We start from the raw sequence: 19,089 nt of genomic DNA on the forward strand, positions 1-19,089 counted from the left end.
TCAAAGCTGCCTGGATTATTATGTTTATGTACCATTTTCTGTTTAAGGTTATGTAAACAAATATAGAAGTAAAAATTTCAGTATAGTGCTTATTTCATTGTAGGCATTAAAGTGATTATTTTAAAAATTATTCTTCAATGCCTACTATATAGTGTGTTTACATAAGTTTGATTTTCAATAGAAATAATCACTTTAACAAGCTGCACATGAAAATGATTATTAACATCTTTGGCATGTGTATTTTAAACATGAAATTGTAAAATGTTAATTTTTAAGGTACATCCCTAAAGGGAAGCAACATTTATTTTCAATACCTTTTTAGTTTTATTTTCTCTATCTATATGATTTAGGTGTCTACAAAATGTTAGCCAGTTGGCTAGATAATGGCATAATATTGCACAAGTACATTGCACAAGTAACTTTCAACTGAGTAAAGCTTGAAATACTTTTGGACATTTTATAACTTTAAAAAAGTAGGATGACAATATAAAATTACAGAGTAAAATTATTTATTAAAATAATAATTTTAGGAAACTTGGAACCCAAATAATTTCTAATTTTTACAAAAATGGCATCGTGTTATTTATTTACAAAGATGATAATTGCAAAATTACAGAGATAGTATATTACACAACACCTGATTAATGTTGTCTCTCAATATGTTTACTTCTCTTGTTTGAATTCCTGATCATATTCTTCGGTTTTAACCTTCGCCATGGTTTGAATGAATCACCAAGAACAAGACTGAAAAAACCAAACCGTGCAATGCTGTGCATAGCTATATAGTTTGTTCTAGTCTTGTGTAGCAAGAAACTCAGATTAATAATGCTTTACTTGGCATTTTGTTAAACCTACGAGTTCTTAAAAGTCTTCATCTCATGGTAGAATATATATCCAGAGGGATAGAACATGACACAGTATCCTTATTTCTTCTTATTTGTAGATCAAGTGAGGTTGAATCGATGTGGTCATAGACGCTGAAAGCATTTCTACCCATAACTTTATTTCTATTCTCTACTCCCACAGTACTTTATTTATGCAACCAATACTCAACCCATCGGATGATATTAATGATTTGTACACTTATCTGTCTTCCTTATTGTAATGGGAATTGCTTGGAGGCAGGAGTTGGGTCGCAACTGTGTTTGTCTCCCCAACCTCTAAAGGGACGTCACATGTACAAAGCAAACTAATATTGTGAACATTAGATATTGGAATAAGACACTAATTTAAACAAATGAAAATACTGAAAAAGGAAATATTTGCGTCTATTTGGTTATCTATACATGCATCCTCATACATGTCTATGTAGGTGTTTGTCTGTATTGATGTCTAAATCTACATTTAATTCATACATCTTGGAATTCCCAAATAAATGCCTTGTTGATCATCATTGATCGTCACAAAATTGAACAAGATTTTAGAGAAATAATCGGTACAGTATCTTGTGATCACAAAGATAATGCCCCATATATGTGTCCTTTGTGCATAATTATTCAATATCATCCTATTTTTGTTTCTGGTTGCTCCTCACCCCTAGTCCTCTTTCCACCATTTATTCATAATCTCTCTCAATGTGCATATGATGATGTCACTTTCCAATTTTAGCTTCCTAACCTGACATAGAGGATCCTTGATGAATATGTTCTTGTCAATCTCTCTGTGATAATTGCTAGTCATTTACCCCATTTTCCTTCCTGCCTTCTCTCACAGAAAACTCTGTACTCTCCCAAACAAGCCATTAAATCTCCATGACTTTTCCAAGATACTCCTTTCTGTCCAAAATGCCCTTTTCTGTTGTCTCCATCTAGAAAACTCAAATCATCCTTAAGGATTCAACACGGACTTCAATTCAGAGGCTTTTCCTGCTTTCTCCCCAGGCAGAACAAATCACAGCCTTCTTTGTATAGGCACACCATATCCTGAACCTACTTCCACTTTTACATATAGCAAGTGGTTTTTTAATATTTGTTTTCATCTTTGTGTCTCTTTTTACTACTAGAAAATCGTTGAAGGTCGAATCCATGCCTTTGTATCTTTTTTATCTTCAGAACCAGGCATACCATCTGGGATATAGCAGGTGCTCAATAAATATTTGTAGAACAAATTCTCTTATTTAATCTTCACAACCACATATGTTTACAAATGAAGGTGCTGAAGTCTAAAAATACTGAGTAACTTGCTCAAGGTCACCCAGCTAGCGAATGACAAATGTATTACTTCTGGTGTGGGACACTTTCATTAACTTTGTAGCAGTGTGCCTGTCTTTTCTCCTAGGAACGCCAAAGAGCCATTTGGGTTTACATCCATCCTCCTGGAAAACTGAGTCCTTGTGGCTGCTCTTATATAACCCACTTCTGCCCTGAGAACTGTTTTTCCTGCTTTTTTCATGCCTATGAGCACCTCACCACTGCTTGAATTGGTTCAGGCTTCACTCTCATCTTAGTCTGGTTTGATGTGTTTGACTTTTTTTGATCTTGATTCAGATTATTCTCTGATTTTTTTTTTCTTTCCTGGTGCCAGAGTCAAAGTGTCCGCCTTATATTGCTTTTTACTGAAATTACTAAGACTTTCTGTAGAAACTTGCTGTCATCCTTACCTTTCAATAGTACTTCCTGTTTTCCCACCCATCACCATGCTGGTGGCTGGACCATGGTTAGATCAGGCATATTCACTGTTACCCGTTTAGAATTTGGCATGTCTGGGCAGAAGCCTTTTTGAGATGTTAAGGAATATAATTTGTCAAGTATACCTAACACTGTGATAAAAATTGTTAATAACTCCCTTTACATGTATTACTAGATACTGGTCTATGAAATGCTAATATTGTAAGAAATAATGAAAAAAAGAGAAGATTCCCTCTGAGATTTTATTTATATTTTCATGCAAACTATAATTTATTGCCAAAAGATGTTTAGCACTTTCTCCTCAGACCCAGGCCTTTCCTTCAAGTTGCCTGTAGCATATTGCTCTTTGGATGTTCGCTCTCATATTACTTGCAACGTGTCACAAAGTGATCTTTTTAGCTTGCACTACAAAAACAAACTTTATTCCACTACTCCATTTCTTTCAGTAGCTTCCCCCCACCCTTTAAAAATTCCATCAAGTCTAAAAGCTATGTAGTTATCTCTTAATACTTCGTCTCCATCATCCACTAAGGGGACCAGGGCATCAAGGCATCAATGTTGGTTGATTTTTCATTCAAAATATCTCTCAGATACCACAGCCCTTCAGCAGCACCTTGTTCTAATACATCATCACCACATCAGCTCTGAGTACAATAGCCACTTTCTGCCTCCCGTCTCTGCAGACCTCAAGCCACCCTGTATACCACAGATAAGTTAATTTTCCGAAGACACTACTTTTATTATGTTATTATGCCTGCTACTGCCTATTTATTAAGACCAAACTCTTCCACCTGGTAACAGGATTCAAACAGAGTAGCTGTTTTTCATGTTTTCTCTGCCTGGATTTGCCCTTTTTTTAAAAGCTGCTTCCCCCATTCATCTAAGTAACCCTTCATCCTTCAACTACCCACTTTAATGTCACTTCCTCTGTGAAGCCTTTTCTGAACTAATTAATCATTTCATCCTTTGTGTTTTATAACATCCATCATATTATAATCCAGTTAGCTGTTTATCTGTCTTTCTGTTACACTTTTGAGTCCTTTAAGGTTAGAAACTAAGTTTGAGTCATATATTTCTTCCCCAGACACAGCATAATATCTGGCATAGAGTAGGAATTTAATACATATTTGTTAAATGAATGAATGAGCAAAATAATGGAAGTTTTCTTCTTTTCCCATGTTATTCTCTGTTTATTCACATTTTCTTTACCTATCTGAAAAACCTTTGCACTGTTCTCCAAAAATTCAAAGGTAATATGTTTTTGAAAACAGTTCAGTAGAAAATGATACATTCAATATTATTTGAACTGTTTAAATGTAGACATGTAAAAACTCCAAGAAGGGTCTATATTAGACTGATAGGATTTATTCTTATTATTAACATTAAACTCATTTACACAGATTTTATAGTTTCATGTTTTACCTTATTGTGCTGCTTTTTGAAAGCGCTAAATTAGTTTGCCATGGTGACCTTAATATATGAACTAGAATAAAAGCTATCTGTTAAATACGCACCATAAATATACTATTCTCTCCACACACCACACACACACACACACACACACACACACACACACACACACACACAATTTTAAAACTCCTTCAAGGGTCAGACAAATTCTACTTCATCCATTAAACTTTGCATAAATAATTCCATTTTACAGTATTTTTTTCCTTCACATTTCCTTTGGCATTTCTAGTCTGTAAGAGAAAACCACTATTTTGTTCACAGAATCCAACTATTTTGTTTGATCTCTTATCGCATATTAGAGCCAGGATTTCTTTAACTTTATTTTGAAATTTTAATGGTCTCAGGTTGGCAGTAGGCAATTAATCAATACTTTGTAATCGTTACTGTTATCATTATTGTTGTTGAGCATGGGGGAGAGCACCCCAGCAGGGGACTGACAAGCTAAGATCATTTTTTAATTTTAAAGTGACACAAGTTTTTATAAAGAAATTAGCACCATCTCTCCTGGAAACTCTTTGTAGTTTTGTTAAATTGGATTTGCCTCTGGCTAGACTTTTCTTTTCTCTTCCTCAGTTTAAGGTGTTCTCTCTTCCAAGTTTGGTGAGTGTTCGTCTGCCAAGCTTTTCTTTTTTATTTTTTTCTCCTCCCTTTTAATCTCCTTTAATGTCTTTTTTTTTCCCCTCAGTTATACAATATCATTCTCTCCAACAATGTAGAAAATGAACCTTTTGCTAACGATTCAACATTGTTAAATTTAAACACTGTTTCTTGAAATTCTACTGAGGAGGCAAAGGTTTGTTTTTGTTTTCCTCCAGAAGCGTGAAGCAACATATTACATATAACTTGCATTTCCTTAAATAAGAGAGTTTCATTTTAGAAATTTACCTTAGGTTTCACTTGAGTTTCATTTTAGAAATTTACCTTAGGTTTCACTTTATTAATTACTTGCTTTATATCATTATTTGTAATTAATTTGTAATTATTTGTAATTAATTGCTTTATATCATTTAAAATCATATTGCCAGCCAAAGAAGATATGTGTACTGAATTTTCGTCTTGATCAATATATGTTTATTGGTGCTAAATAGTATAAATTAGGATTCAGATAAAACACTATTTTAAGTTCATTTTACGCTATGGTTTCGATCAGATGTTTGAGTTCCATAATGGAGTGGGCAACCACTATTTAAAGAGTTGAATATTTTTTCTTCAGAATGGAAATCATATCTTCAACTGGTATTTCTTATAAATAAAAGTGTTCGTCAGTGAAGTTGAGGTATAGTGATATATTCCATGATCCCACCCGTTAATTCCAATATCAAATAGTTTTAATGTGTGTTTTTAAATTGAGTAAGAGTAACAAGATTGCATACCTGCTTAAAAGTAACATTAACATTTTTATTTTGGAAATACATGATTTTCTCTTACTCTCTCAATCTAGGCCTTCTGTCTTGAGATCTTATCTTTATTTTATAGTGGTCCGAAAATAAACTACCAATCATTTTATTTTAAAATTTTATATTAAAATTTTTAAAAATTTATTGAGAGAGAGAGAGAGTGTCAACAAGGGAGGGGCAGAGAGAGAGGGGGACACAGAATCCGAAGCAGGCTCCAGGCTCTGAGCTGTCAGCACAGAGCCCATTGCGGGGCTCAAACTCACCGCAAGATCATGACCTGAGTGAAGTGGGACGCCTAACTGACTGAGCTACCCAGGAACCCCATTAAAATTGTAAATCATAAAGCCCAACTTCACTCTCCTTAATTTTGTCTTGAATTAGGAACTTAATTTGAGAAGAAATACAGTATCAGTTTATGTCATATTGTCAATTCATTGTAAGTTTGAACTTCTCACCATTGGCTCTTGGGGGCTGAAGCAGACTTCTGGGAGCAGTTCAGTCCCAATTCAGTTTGATGGAGTATAGACCATTGACGAGAAAATCTCAGACCAAAAAAGGGCTGAAGAAATTAGATCTATGGTCCACAGACTATAAAAATAAGCTATTAGAAATAAACCTTATAGTATGTAGTTGGCTGGAGAATTAATTAAATTATTGATTAAACATACTAAATCATTGAACAAATGATGAACTAAGATGCTTCTTTAGAAGCAGATTTAAAGAGCACACACATATATGCCTAGTTAACTATTCCTTTTTTTAATCATATTTATTCTCCATTTCTATTTTTTTTTTTTAAATCCAAGATTGGTGTAATCTCAGCTTGACATTACAACTCACTCAGAAATAACATGCGGTTCATCTGCCGGCTCAAAGTAGGAGGCTCCAGGAGTGAGTTCAGAATTAGCTATAGCAATTTAAGTGTTGCAGTCTTTAATATCTGTAATGATACTCCTCAGGTCCCAACTATCTGGGGGCTATTTAGCCTTGTTATCGCTTCCAATTTCTTTTTTTTTCCCTCCTCCCTCAGTGAAGGCAGGAGGCCAGGAGAACTAATAGCTGCCAGCATTTTTGTTAACAAAACCCAAGCTGTTTCTCTAAAGCAAGCTTCTTAAAACAAAAGCAACAGAGAAGTACTTTTCCTTTACAGTTTATTTCTAATATAACAAATCAGCTTTTATCAGAGCAGATACAAAGGCCTCAACATCACACCGAATAGAAATCTTATGATTTTCTTTGTTTTCACCACTTTATAGTAATGGGTTGTTAATACCTATTGATCTCCACTTTATGTTCATTATCCTGAATTCACATTTATGTCTACGAATATAGTTTATGTCAGTATGCCTTTTGTTATTTGTTGTGGTTTCCTGAAATTCTTTCACAGAATAAATGTGGTGGTGGTGGTGGTGGTGGTGGTGTGTGTGTTTGTGTGTGTGTGTAGGTGAGTGTGTTAGAGCGAAAATTACACGGGAGGGGAGGTTTGGGGAAGGAAAAGTGGGAGGATGAGAGAGAGAGAGTGTGTGTTGCTCAGATGGTTCTACAAATAAACGGTGTAAATAGCAAAATAGCACTGGAACCCTGAGATTTAGTTATTATTCTTATATTGAACTTCACTAAAAAGGTTATTTGGGACTGAAACTGCAGTCTTCATCCTGTAGAACACATAAACAAGCTTAGTCTATTTCATTTATGTGTCCACTGTCTGAATTTGCTTTAACCCCTGTTAAGGAACAGTCCATTGTTTTTTAATCTATTTAGGGCCCATTGTAGCCCATTGATTTTGTTTCATGTTGTGCTCAAATCAACCACTCTCATTTTAGAGTAATTGAAGAGGCATTTTATTCACTGGGTTCTCTTTGAAGTTCAGTCTTACCATGTAGGCTGATGAGCATCGTCTGTTAAGTAACACACGTTCTGTTCATGTTGTCACACACATTGTGTCATAACCATGAATCACCTATGATATTGCCACATCTACTGTATTGCAGGAAAAACAGAGGTTTCTGACGGATGTTCTGCATGAAGTGATGCTGCTTGACGGCTTGGCCAGTTCCCATCCAGTATCACAGGAAGTGCTACAGGCAACAGATATTGACAGGGTGTTTGACTGGATCGCCTATAAAAAGGTGGGAATAGATGAGACCCAAATGCCACGAATTGGATATCTCCCGAGGTAGCCAAACTATTTCATGCTAGATTTATTCTTCTCTTCTTCCTGGCAGATAGAAATGGACTGAGGTAGAAAATGGAGTAACTAGGTTCATGTCATTTTATGAGTTAGGGTTTTGCTTTATAAATCAGTGAAATGGAGATGAATGTTTGCCAAATAGTGCATAGAAATGTTGGAAGTATTAATGAATAAATGTTTGGAGACTCAATATGAAATTTCTGTACAAATGGTGTTGTGTAAATGTCAGTTTTTATTATTACTAACAAGAGAGCTGACCTATATAGTGACAAATTATTTGTCATCAGTGCTCCTTAAATAGTTGCTTATTTTGGGTTGGCTGATGCAAATCGGTGTAGGCAGTGACATAAGCATTTTATAAACATTATTTAAGGAAATTTAGGGAATTAAACATCTTTCTTGGATAATAATCATGATAAATGAAATTTTAAAGACTAGACTATGACTGACAAAGATTTTGGACCTATGACTCGACACAGAAATAAGATAGACTTTGAACTTTTTCCCATTGTTAACGTGGATTAAAATTTTTCCTTTTATCTCTATCCCTTAGTTCTAATTTAACATGAGCATGTACATCTCTGTTTAATACTCAGTAGCCACTTAGTAATTGTTAAGATAGTGTTAAAGTCTAGTTCATCTTTGGTGTAGATTGAATTGCATTTACTGGGATTTCCACATAGTTTATTGATTCAATAATGTTTAAAATTTTTAAAAACTGTTGTTAATATTTTTCCTGAAATATTCCTATTTACAACTAGAAGTCATATAGTGATTGATCAGATGATCAAATCAGATGATTTGTACATTAATTTGGATATTCTGTTTTGCCCTCAGGAAATTACTAGCTCAATGATTATTAGTTAATATTATATGCTATAATATGTTAAGATAAAAATTGTGTTAGAAAATGTTTTTTCAAGTCACTGATCATTTCATTGGCTATAAAGGGTTTTTTGATGATTTGGAAAAATAAGCAGAAGTATAGAACCGTTTTTAAAATATATATTAATGTATTTATGTAAAATATCAAAATTTAGAATATATGTTAATTTTTATATATGAGGTTTTGGGGGCCATATTCTGTTGGATGTACATTCAGTTTCTTCAACTGTATTTATTCCTAAAATATAGTGCAGAAGATACGATTCTTCCCTTCTTCTTGGCGTATGGAAATGGGCTGTGAGTTAGAAAACGTAGAAAAATATTATTAAGATAGCTTGAGATGAGTTTGGAGACTTGTCTGGACTTAATTTCTACCTGCTACCGATTCTCTAAAACTGTGTGTAAATGCCAATTTTACCTCCACATTAATAACGATCAAGAAAATATTATCTTGGTTAAATACATTTAGATGTATTTGTACATAGGTAACATCTATTCCAGATTCCATATATTTGAGAATTTGAAATGTTTTTAAGAAGTTTAAGAATCAAAACAGTAGGAAAAAATATATATAATGATTATTATTTTACCCTTTCCACAGTTTGGTACAGAGTCTTGCCAACCTATAAAGGTGAGAAATGAGCAGACTGTGGCACAGTGTTTAAGAACACCATCATAAAGGGTACTGGCTGACTTGCCTCTAGCCATGTATCTTTTTTTTTTTAACTTTGTTGAGGAATAATTGACAAAAGTAATTGTATATATTTAAAGCACAGGGTGTGAGGTTTTGATATAAATATACATTATGGAATGATTACCATGATTAAGATGATGAACATATCTACCACCTCACATGGTTAACTCTTTTGCCTGTTTGTGTATGTGGTGAGAATGCTAAAGATATACTCTCAGCAACTTTCAAGTATATGGTATTATGTTATTAACTATAGCGACGATGCCATACATTAGATCATGAGAATTTATTATAACTGAAAATTTGTACCCTTTGACCCACATCACCCCATTTCCTCCTTCCCTGAGCCCTTGTCTACCACCATTCTATTCTCTGTTTCTATGAAATTGGCCTTTTTTTTTTTTTCCCTAAGATTTCACAAATAAGTAATACCTTATAGCATTTACCATTCTGTCTGGCTTTTTTTACTTAGCATAATGCCCTCCATGTTTATCAATGTGGTTGCAAATGGCAGGATTTCTCTCTTTTTTTAATGGCTGAATCATGTGTGTATATATGTATATATGTATATATATATATATATATGTAATATATATCACATTTAAAATATGTAACATTTTCTTTATCTATTTATCCATTGGAAGACATTTATATTATTTCTGTATCTTGGCTATTGTGAATTAAAGCTGAAAGGAACATGGACATGCAGATATCTCTTTGAGATACTGATTTCATTTCCTTTGGATGTATACCCAAGAGATATATTGCTAGATCTTATGGTAATTCTATTTTTAATTTCCTGAGAAACTTCCATATTGTTTTCCATCATGTTTATACCAGTTTACATTCCCACCACCACTGTGTAAGGGTTATCTTTTCTCCTTGTCCTTGCTAGCGTTTGTTATTTCTTATCTTTTTTTTTTTTAAAGTAACCTCCATGCCCAACATAGGGCTTGAACTCACAACTCCGAGATCAAGAGTTGCTCACAGGCTCACCAAATGAGTCAGCCAGGTGCCCCCTATGTCTTATCTTTTTTTTTTTAATTTTTAAAATATTTATTCATTTTTTGAGACACACACATACACACGCACACACACACACACACACACACACACACACACACACACAGAGTACGAGTGTGGGAGGGGCAGAGAGAGAGGGAGACACAGAATCTGAAACAGGCTCTAGGCTCTGAGCTGTCAGCACAGAGCCCAACATGGAGCTCAGACCCATAAGCCATAAGATCATGACCTGAACCGAAGTCAGACACCCAACGCCCAACGAAATGTATCTTTTTGAAAGTAGCCATTTTAACAGTTATTTAGTGTCTCATTGTGGTTTTGATATGTATTTCGCTGATAAATGGTGATATTGAACACCTTTTGATATGGACCATTTGGCCAAATTGAATATCTTTGGAGAAAATATTTATTCAGGTCCTTCGCCCATTTTTAATTAGACTGTTGGGATTTTTTTTGTATGAGTTCTTTATAAGTTTTGTGTATGTTTTTATATTTTATAATTATATATTTTGCAAATATTCTCTTCCATTTTGTAGGTTGCCTTTTCAATTTATTGTTTCCTTTTTTGTGCCAAAGCTTTTAGTTTGATATAGTCTCATTTGTTTATTTTGTTTCTGTTGCCTGTGCTTTTGGTGTCTTATCTAAGAATTCATTGCTAAAATTAATGCTAAGGATTTTTCTCTCATGATTTCTTCTAGGAGTTTTATGGTTTCAGGTCTTACATTGGAATCCTTGATCCATTTTTAGTTGATTTTTGTGAGTGGTATAAGATAGGGGTCCAATTTGATTATTTTGCATAGGGATATCCAGTTTTCCCAAGACCATTTGTTAAAGAGACTGTCATTTCCTCATTGTGTGTTCTTAGTGATCTTGTCACAAATTAGTTGACCACATGTGATTGGATTTATATCTTGACTCTCTGTTCTTTCTGCTCTACTAGTTCTATGTAGCTGTTTTTGTTTTTGTTTTTGTTTTGCCATTATCATATGGTTTTGATCACTATAGCTTTGTGTAATATAGCTTGAATCAGAAAGTGAGAGTCCTCCAGCTTTGTTCTCTCTCGGGATTGTTTTGGCTATCTGGGGTCTATAAGATTGTTTTGTTTTGTTTTCTGTGAAAAATGCCATTGGAACTTTGATAGCGATTACACTGCATCTGTACAACACTTTGACTAGTATGAAGATTCTCACAGTATTAATTCTTCCAATCCAAGATCACAGGATATCTTTTCATTTATTTCTGTCTTCAATCTCTTTCATCAATGTCTTATGGTTCTCAGTGTACAAGTCTTTCACCTAATTGGTTAACTGTATTCCTAAGTATTTTATGGCCTTTGATGCTACTGTAAATAGCATAGGATTGCTTTTTAAATTTCTCTTTTAGATAGTTCAGTGTTAGTGTATACAAGTGATTTGTGTATGTAAAATTTGGATCTTGCAAATTTACTGAATTAATGTATTAGTTGCAACAGCTTTTGGGGGAATCTTTAGGGGTTTCTATATATGAGATATCATCTACACAGAGAAATAATTTTACTTCTTTCTTTTCTGATTTGGATATCTTGTATTTCTTGTTCTTGCTTAGTTGCTATGGCAATGGCTAGTATTTCCAGTTCTATTTTGGATAGAAATGGTGAGAGTGGGCATCCTTGTCTTTTCCTGATCTTGGAGGAAAGGCTTTTAACCTTTCACTACTTAGTATGATGTTAGCTAGGGGCTTGTCTTCCTATCTATGTATCTTTATGCTATGTATCTTTATGCTATGTATCTTTCAATGCTATTACCACTGAAAATTCTGTTTTCCTGTGTGTTTTTAAGTGATGATAGATATGCTGTTTTTCAAAGAAGATTTCACAAGAAAAAAATTTAACAACTATACTAAGGTATAATTAAAATACAATAAACTGTACATGTTAAAAAGTACAATTTGATATGTTCTGACATATGTATACAGTGAAAGCATCACCACGACCCAGTTACTGAACATATCCATCAAATATTTTCTTGTGCCTCTTTGTAATCACTTTTCTATCTCTCCTCTCTACTCCATTGATCAACTTTTTCGCTACAGATTAAATTGCATTTCTAGAGTTTTATATAGATGAAATAATATATATGTACTCTTTTTTGGTCTGCTTTCTTTCATTCAACATAATGATTTTGAGGTATATTCATGTTGTAGAATACATGGATATAGTACAATTTCTTCATTCTCTTGAATATTTGGGTTGTTTATAGTTTGGGGCTGTTACAAATAAAGCTGCTATGAACATTTGTGTGCCAGTCTTGTATGTATATTCACTTTTGTTTCTCTTGGGTAAATACCTAAAGGTGGAATGTCCATGTGATATGGTAGGTATGTTCAATGTTTTAAGACTGCTGAACTGTTTTCCAATATAGTTGTACCATTGAAACATACTATATTCCCTCCAAACATGTATCAAACTTCTGCTTTCTCCACATCTTCACCAATACAAACATGGTATAATCAATTCTTTTAATTTTAGATATTGTAATGTTATCTCACTGTAGTTATAAATTATGTTTCCCTAACAGCTATTGATGTTGACAAGTTTTTCATTTGATATTTTTCCTCCTATACCTTCATTAGTGAAAGGTTAGTTCAAATCCTTTGCCCATTTTTTTTTAAATTTGATTGTTTATTTTCTTATTATTAAGTTTTGGGGATTCTTCATATACTTTGAACACAGATATAAGATATATGATATGCAAATACTATTTTTCCCAGTTTATCACCTGACCCTTATGTTTATAATAGCATCTTTCTGAAAACTAAAGATTTTAGTTTTGATTAAGTATATACTTTATCATGTTTTTCTTCAATTGATGGTATTATCAGTGTCATATTTAAATTTTTTTAAATTTTACATTTATTTATTTTTGAGAGAGAGAGAGAGGCAGACTGCAAGTGGGGGAGGGACAGAGAGACAAGGAGACACAGAATCCTAAGCAGGCTCCAGGCTCTGAGCTGTCAGCACAGAGCCCGACGCAGGTCTCTCCCACAAACCGTGAGATCATGACCTGAGTTGAAGTTGGACGCTTACCAACTAAGCCACCCAGGCACCCCATCAGTGTAATATTTTAAAGATCTTTGACCAACTCAAGGTCAGGAAAGTTTTTCCTTTTTTTCCCTCTATAAGTTGTATAGTTTTAGGTTTATATTTAGATCTACAACCTATTTTCAGCTTATTTTTGTATTGGTGTGAAGTTTGAATCAAATATTTTTCTTTTTCTTTTTTTGCGTAGAGATACTTAATTTTTGAAGAAATATTTCTTAAAAGCCCTAGTGTTTTCATATTGAATTGCCACTTCACATTGGTTAAAAGTCAGTGAACTATAGATGCATGGGTCTATTTCTGGACTATTTATTTTGTTCTCTCAAGAATATGTTTGTCTATGTTGGTGCCAATACCATACAACCTTGATTACCGCAGTTTTATGATAAACTTTGAATTAAGGTTGTTAATCCTCTAACTTTCTTCACATTTTTGAAGGTCTTTTGACTATTCTTGATACTTTGAATTTCCATGTGAATTTTAGAATGAGTTTTTCAATTTCTATAAAAACTCTCTGGGAATTGCAGGGATTGCATTGCATTTATAAGGCAATTTGGGAGAACTGACACCTTAGCAATACTAAGTGACCCATGAACGCAGTATACCTTTCCATTCATTTAGGTTCTCTTTGTTTTTTCTCAGTAGTGTAGTTTTCAGTGAATAGATCTTTTATATCTATTTTCAGATTTATTTCTAAGTATTTCACATCTATAGGCTATTGTAATTGATATTCGTTTTAATTCCCATTTCTGCTTTTTTTGCTCTATATAGAAATACAATTGATTTTTGTATGTTTACCTTGTGCAATGTTAAATAGAAGCAATGAGAGCAGACATCCTTGTATTGTTCCTGATATTAGGAGCAATGCATTCAGTCTTTCACCATTAGATATGTTTCCTCTAAAGTTTTATAAATACTCTTTATCAGGTTGAAGAAATTGCATTGTATTCCTGAATTGCTGAGAGTTTTAATCCAAAATTGATGCTGATTGCATCAAATGCCTTTTCCCCATCAATTAAGATGGTCATTTTTATTTTATTTTATTGTTTAATTTTTTAAAATTATTTTTAATGTTTATTTATTTCTGAGACAGAGAGAGACAGAGCCTGAGTGGGGGAGGGGCAGAGAGAGAGGGGGACACAGAATCCGAAGCAGGCTCCAGGCTCTGAGCTGTCAGCACAGAGCCCGACGCGGTGCTTGAACTCAAGGACCGTGAGATCATGACCTGAGCCGAAGTCAGACGCTGAACTGACTGAGCCACCCAGGCACCCCTTATTTTATTTTTTAATTTGTTAATATGATGAATTATGTTGAGTGAGTTTTAATGTTAGACTATCATTGCATTCCTGGGACAAATATCATTTGGTCATAATGTATTTTTAAAAATATATTGTTGAATTCAATTTACTAAGAAAATGTTTACAAATTTTGCATCTATGTTCATGACAGGTATCAGTGTGTAATTTTGTTTCCCTGTAACATCTTTTTCTGGTTTTGTTATCACTATAATGCTAGCCTCATAAAAGGAAACTATTGCCTTCTTTTCAATTTTCTGGGAGAATTTATGTAGAATTATATTCTTTTTGTTTTGCTTTGTTTTGTTTTGTTTTTGTTTTGTTTTGTTTTGTTTTGTTTTGTTTTGTTTGTTAAATATGTGGTAGAATTTACCAGTACAGCAATCTGGGCCTGGAATTCCTTCATGGGAAGATTTTTAGCTAGTAACTTAATTTTGATAATATTAGCAGATTCGGGTTATTTACGCTTCTTTAAAAATTTTTTTTTAATGTTTATTTATTTTTGAGAAAGAGACAGAGCATGAGTGAGGGAGGGGCAGAGAGAGAGGAAGACACAGAATTCGAAGCAGGATTCAGGCTCTGAGCTGTGAGCACAGAGCCTGACATGGGGCTGGAACTCACCAGCTGTGAGATCACAACTGAGCTGAAGTAGGCTGCCCAACTGACTGAGCCACCCAGGTGCCCCTATTTATGCTTCTTGACTAAGCTTTGTAGTTGGTATCTTTTCAAGGATTTGGCTCATTTTATCTAAGAAGTTTCATTTATTGGCATCAAGTTGTATATGATATTTTCTCTCATTATCCTTTTAATAACCAGAGAATCTTTAATAATATCACCTCTCTAACTCCAGATATTGTTAATTTTTGTCTTATTCTTACTGTTTTGATTAGTATAGTTAGAAGTTTATACATTTTATTTTCAAAAGTTCAGCTTTTGGTTTAATTGATTCTTACTCTTACTTTCTATGTTATAGATTTCCTAATTATTACTATTTTCTTCTTTCTTCCTTTTTTTAAAATGTTTATTTATTTTTGAGAGAGAGAGGGAGACAGCACGAGCATGGGAAGGGCCGAGAGAGAGGGAGACACAAAATCTGAAAGAGGCTCCTGGCTCTGAACTTTCAGTGCAGAGCCCAACATGGGCTTGAACCCACAAACCGTGAGATCATGACCTGAGCTGAAGTCAGACGTTTGACTGACTGAGCCACCCAGGCACTCCTCTTTTTTCTGGTTTCTTTAGGTGCAAGTTTAGGTCATTAATTGAAGGCCTTTTTTTTCTATTCTAATTCAGATGTTTATCCCATAAATTTTCTCTAGCTAATGGATGTCTCAGATTTTGATACGTGGAGGTTTCATTTTCATTCACTTTAAGATACTTTCTAATTTCCTATTTGATTTGTTAGTTGCCCCATGGGTTATTTAAAGTGTGTTATTTAGTTTACATGTATTTGAAGATTTTCCAGAAATAGTTTCTGTTCTTTATTTCTTATTTAATTCTACTGTGATCAGTAAAACATATTCTGTATGACTTGAATTTTCTTAGTTATCAAGGCTTGTTTTATGGCCCAGGATTCGGTGTCTGTTGGTAAATGTACCATATGCACTTCAAAAGAATGTGTATTCCACTGTCGTTGACTGGAATATTTTATAAATGTTAGGTAAAGTTGGTTGATAGAGTTGTTCAAATCTGTTCTATCCATATTGATTTTCTGTCTACTTGTTCATCTTGCTTTCTTGATGGGCCCTTATTGTTTGGATTCACCCACATTATGCTAAAATCAAACTCTAAAAATGTAGTGAAAAATAGTGGCATATCTGAAAAATAATCTTCAAGTGTAAATGTGGAAAAATAAAGATTAGAATTTGGTAGAAATCGGGGCGCCTGGGTGGCTCAGTCGGTTAAGCATCCGACTTCAGCTCAGGTCATGATCTCTCGGTCCGTGAGTTCGAGCCCCGCGTCAGGCTCTGTGCTGACAGCTCAGAGCCTGGAGCCTGTTTCAGATTCTGTGTCTCCCTCTCTCTGACCCTCCCCCATTCATGCTCTGTCTCTCTCTGTCTCAAAAATAAGTAAACGTTAAAAAAAATTAAAAAAAAAAGAATTTGGTAGAAATCTCAGCGACTTCATTTTGAGAATCTCTGTATCAGGCCTTGATGTACACTTCATGTCTTAGACTAGTTCTCTGATTTGGCTTTTCTCAGGTTCTTCCTATCAGGTAAGTTTGTAGATGGATAACATGAAATAACCTATTTAACTTTATAGATGGAATAGGTAAATCATGTCATTCGGGGATGTATGACAGGTAACAGAGATAATTTTACAAGCTATAAATAAGATTAGCTGCTAGTATTTGTTGCATGCTTACTTGGGGCCAGGCACTGTGCCAAAGTCTTTATATCTATTAACTCATCGAAGTCTCATAATCTCCTTATGGGGGGGGGTGTTATTTTCATGATTCTCATTTTAAAGATGAGGACATTGACTTGTGGGCGATCTAAGGATATGTTTCCCAGGAACTCAAGTTCCAGAGCCATTGTTCTTAACCACTACCATATTTTTATCAACAAGTTTGGCTAGAACATTCATTCCAAAGTAATTTGATAAGCTTCTGCTTATGCTCCAGGCACTGTGTGCTGAGTACTAGGGATATGATCAATAAGACATAAAGGAGAGACAGGATATAAATAAGCCAGTGCAATAACATATGAATATTAATAGCAATATATCCATTTTAAATGTGGACAACTAACTCAAACCATATTTAGGGATAAAAAGGAACTCATTGACTAAAAATCTGTCAAGTATGAGATGTAGTCATAGCTTTAAGAATGGTTGGCTCCACGTATTTTAACAATGTCATCAGCTTCTTGGCTCTTCACCTGTATCTGACTTAATTTCTGAATTATTCTAGAGGGGTGACCCCAAAGAAATCTAGGCTGATAGGGTCCTCAACTTTGTGATCCTAAGAAGCCCAGAGAAAGAGCAAACTTATTTCATCACAACGGGATCTCTATTTCCACAAAGGGTTATAATTTTTTTCTGATTAGGTAATAGATCACCACTGACCAATCCCTATGTCCAAGGGAAGAACAGCTCCTATGAATATTCTAACTAGCTAGCATGGGTCATGAGCTCATCCTTTGGCAGGAGAGATAGACCACATTAAAAAAAAAGGATATGTAGGAAAAAGTAATGGATGCCAACCTCAGAGTCTTAGGTGTTATGATAGACATATGTACAATATATAGTTGCAGGGGGAAAGGGGAGGGGAGTGACACAAAAGCAAACAAGGACCATTCTGTAGAGGAGGTTTAGGAAAGGAGCACCCTGATGTTCCTTGATTGAGTGGAACATCAGGTTCAACACGGTTATAGAATAGTGAGGGTTTAGGGTAATAGGCAGGCTGAGGAGATGAGCAGGTAAGAACTTGGAGGACCTCTTATGTGATACTAAAAAGTTTGAACTTTATCCAGCAGGTCAAGAGAAACCAATGAAGAATATCAAGCAGAGGAATAACATAATTAAAATTGTACTTTATAAAGAATATTCCTGTAGGTGTGGAAGAGATTAAAATAATATTAAAAGCAATATGATAGATTGAGACATTTTAAAAAAGATTGTAGTGACTAGAGTTGTAATATATAGAATTTATTTTTTGTGTAGTAGTATGTAATACTTAATAGAAACGTTTTGCTGCTACTTTTCTGTGTTCCTCCCTGAAGATCCCTGTTACCAAACAGCATTAACCTCTGCCAACAATCAACCTCTCATTGCATCAGTGCTTCATTGGCTTATCATGTCTTGTAATTATTTCCTTAATAATTATTGAAATTATTCCCACTTCTTTTTTTTGTTATTCTTCCTTCATAGCAATTTCATTATACTTTAAATAACTTTTTGATGTAGTGGTGTATTATAGGGGTAGAGAAGATTATACAGAAATAAAGGTTAGGAACCAACAGACCCAATACTAATTTGTGTAGATCTGAATTTAAGAACTGAGTGATTTTGAATAAATACTGAGTGATGTTCAATATGGATAGTCTCAAGGCCAGGATTAAAAGAAAAACTCTTAAAATTACATGCATATTTTTAGGATGGGAAGAAAAAAAGTGATAACTAGTCTGTTAAAAAATTACATTCCAGTGAAATAACAATTTTCCATTTTAAGTGTAATTGAAAAAGAAGATGCTTTTATCCTAACATACAATGGAAACAGGAAAATACTGTCCATAGATAGAAAGACTGGGAAAGATGGATTGAGATAGTCTCTTTGCTCTAAAAGCACAAAGGGAAATAAGAATCAATGACCCAATAACCTGGATGATGAAAGTGTGCGAATGCTCATTAAATTTACATATGATGCCACATTGAAATGAATTGCTACAAGCTTGGGAGAGAGGAAGAGATTTCCAAATGACTTAAGCAAATTTG

General features: G+C 34.2%; 1 protein-coding gene across 1 annotated transcript in view; it reads left to right on the forward strand.

Annotated features, from left to right (window-relative positions):
* The window catches only part of TRHDE (thyrotropin releasing hormone degrading enzyme), a 378,437-nt gene that overhangs the window by 217,549 nt on the left and 141,799 nt on the right, over positions 1–19,089 (forward strand). The window contains exon 6 of the mRNA XM_007082254.3: positions 7,486–7,623. Coding sequence (XP_007082316.3) covers positions 7,486–7,623 — 138 coding nt within the window. The remainder of the gene's footprint in view (positions 1–7,485; positions 7,624–19,089) is intronic.

The sequence above is a fragment of the Panthera tigris genome, chromosome B4, assembly GCF_018350195.1.
Source record: "Panthera tigris isolate Pti1 chromosome B4, P.tigris_Pti1_mat1.1, whole genome shotgun sequence".
NCBI lineage: Eukaryota > Metazoa > Chordata > Mammalia > Carnivora > Felidae > Panthera > Panthera tigris.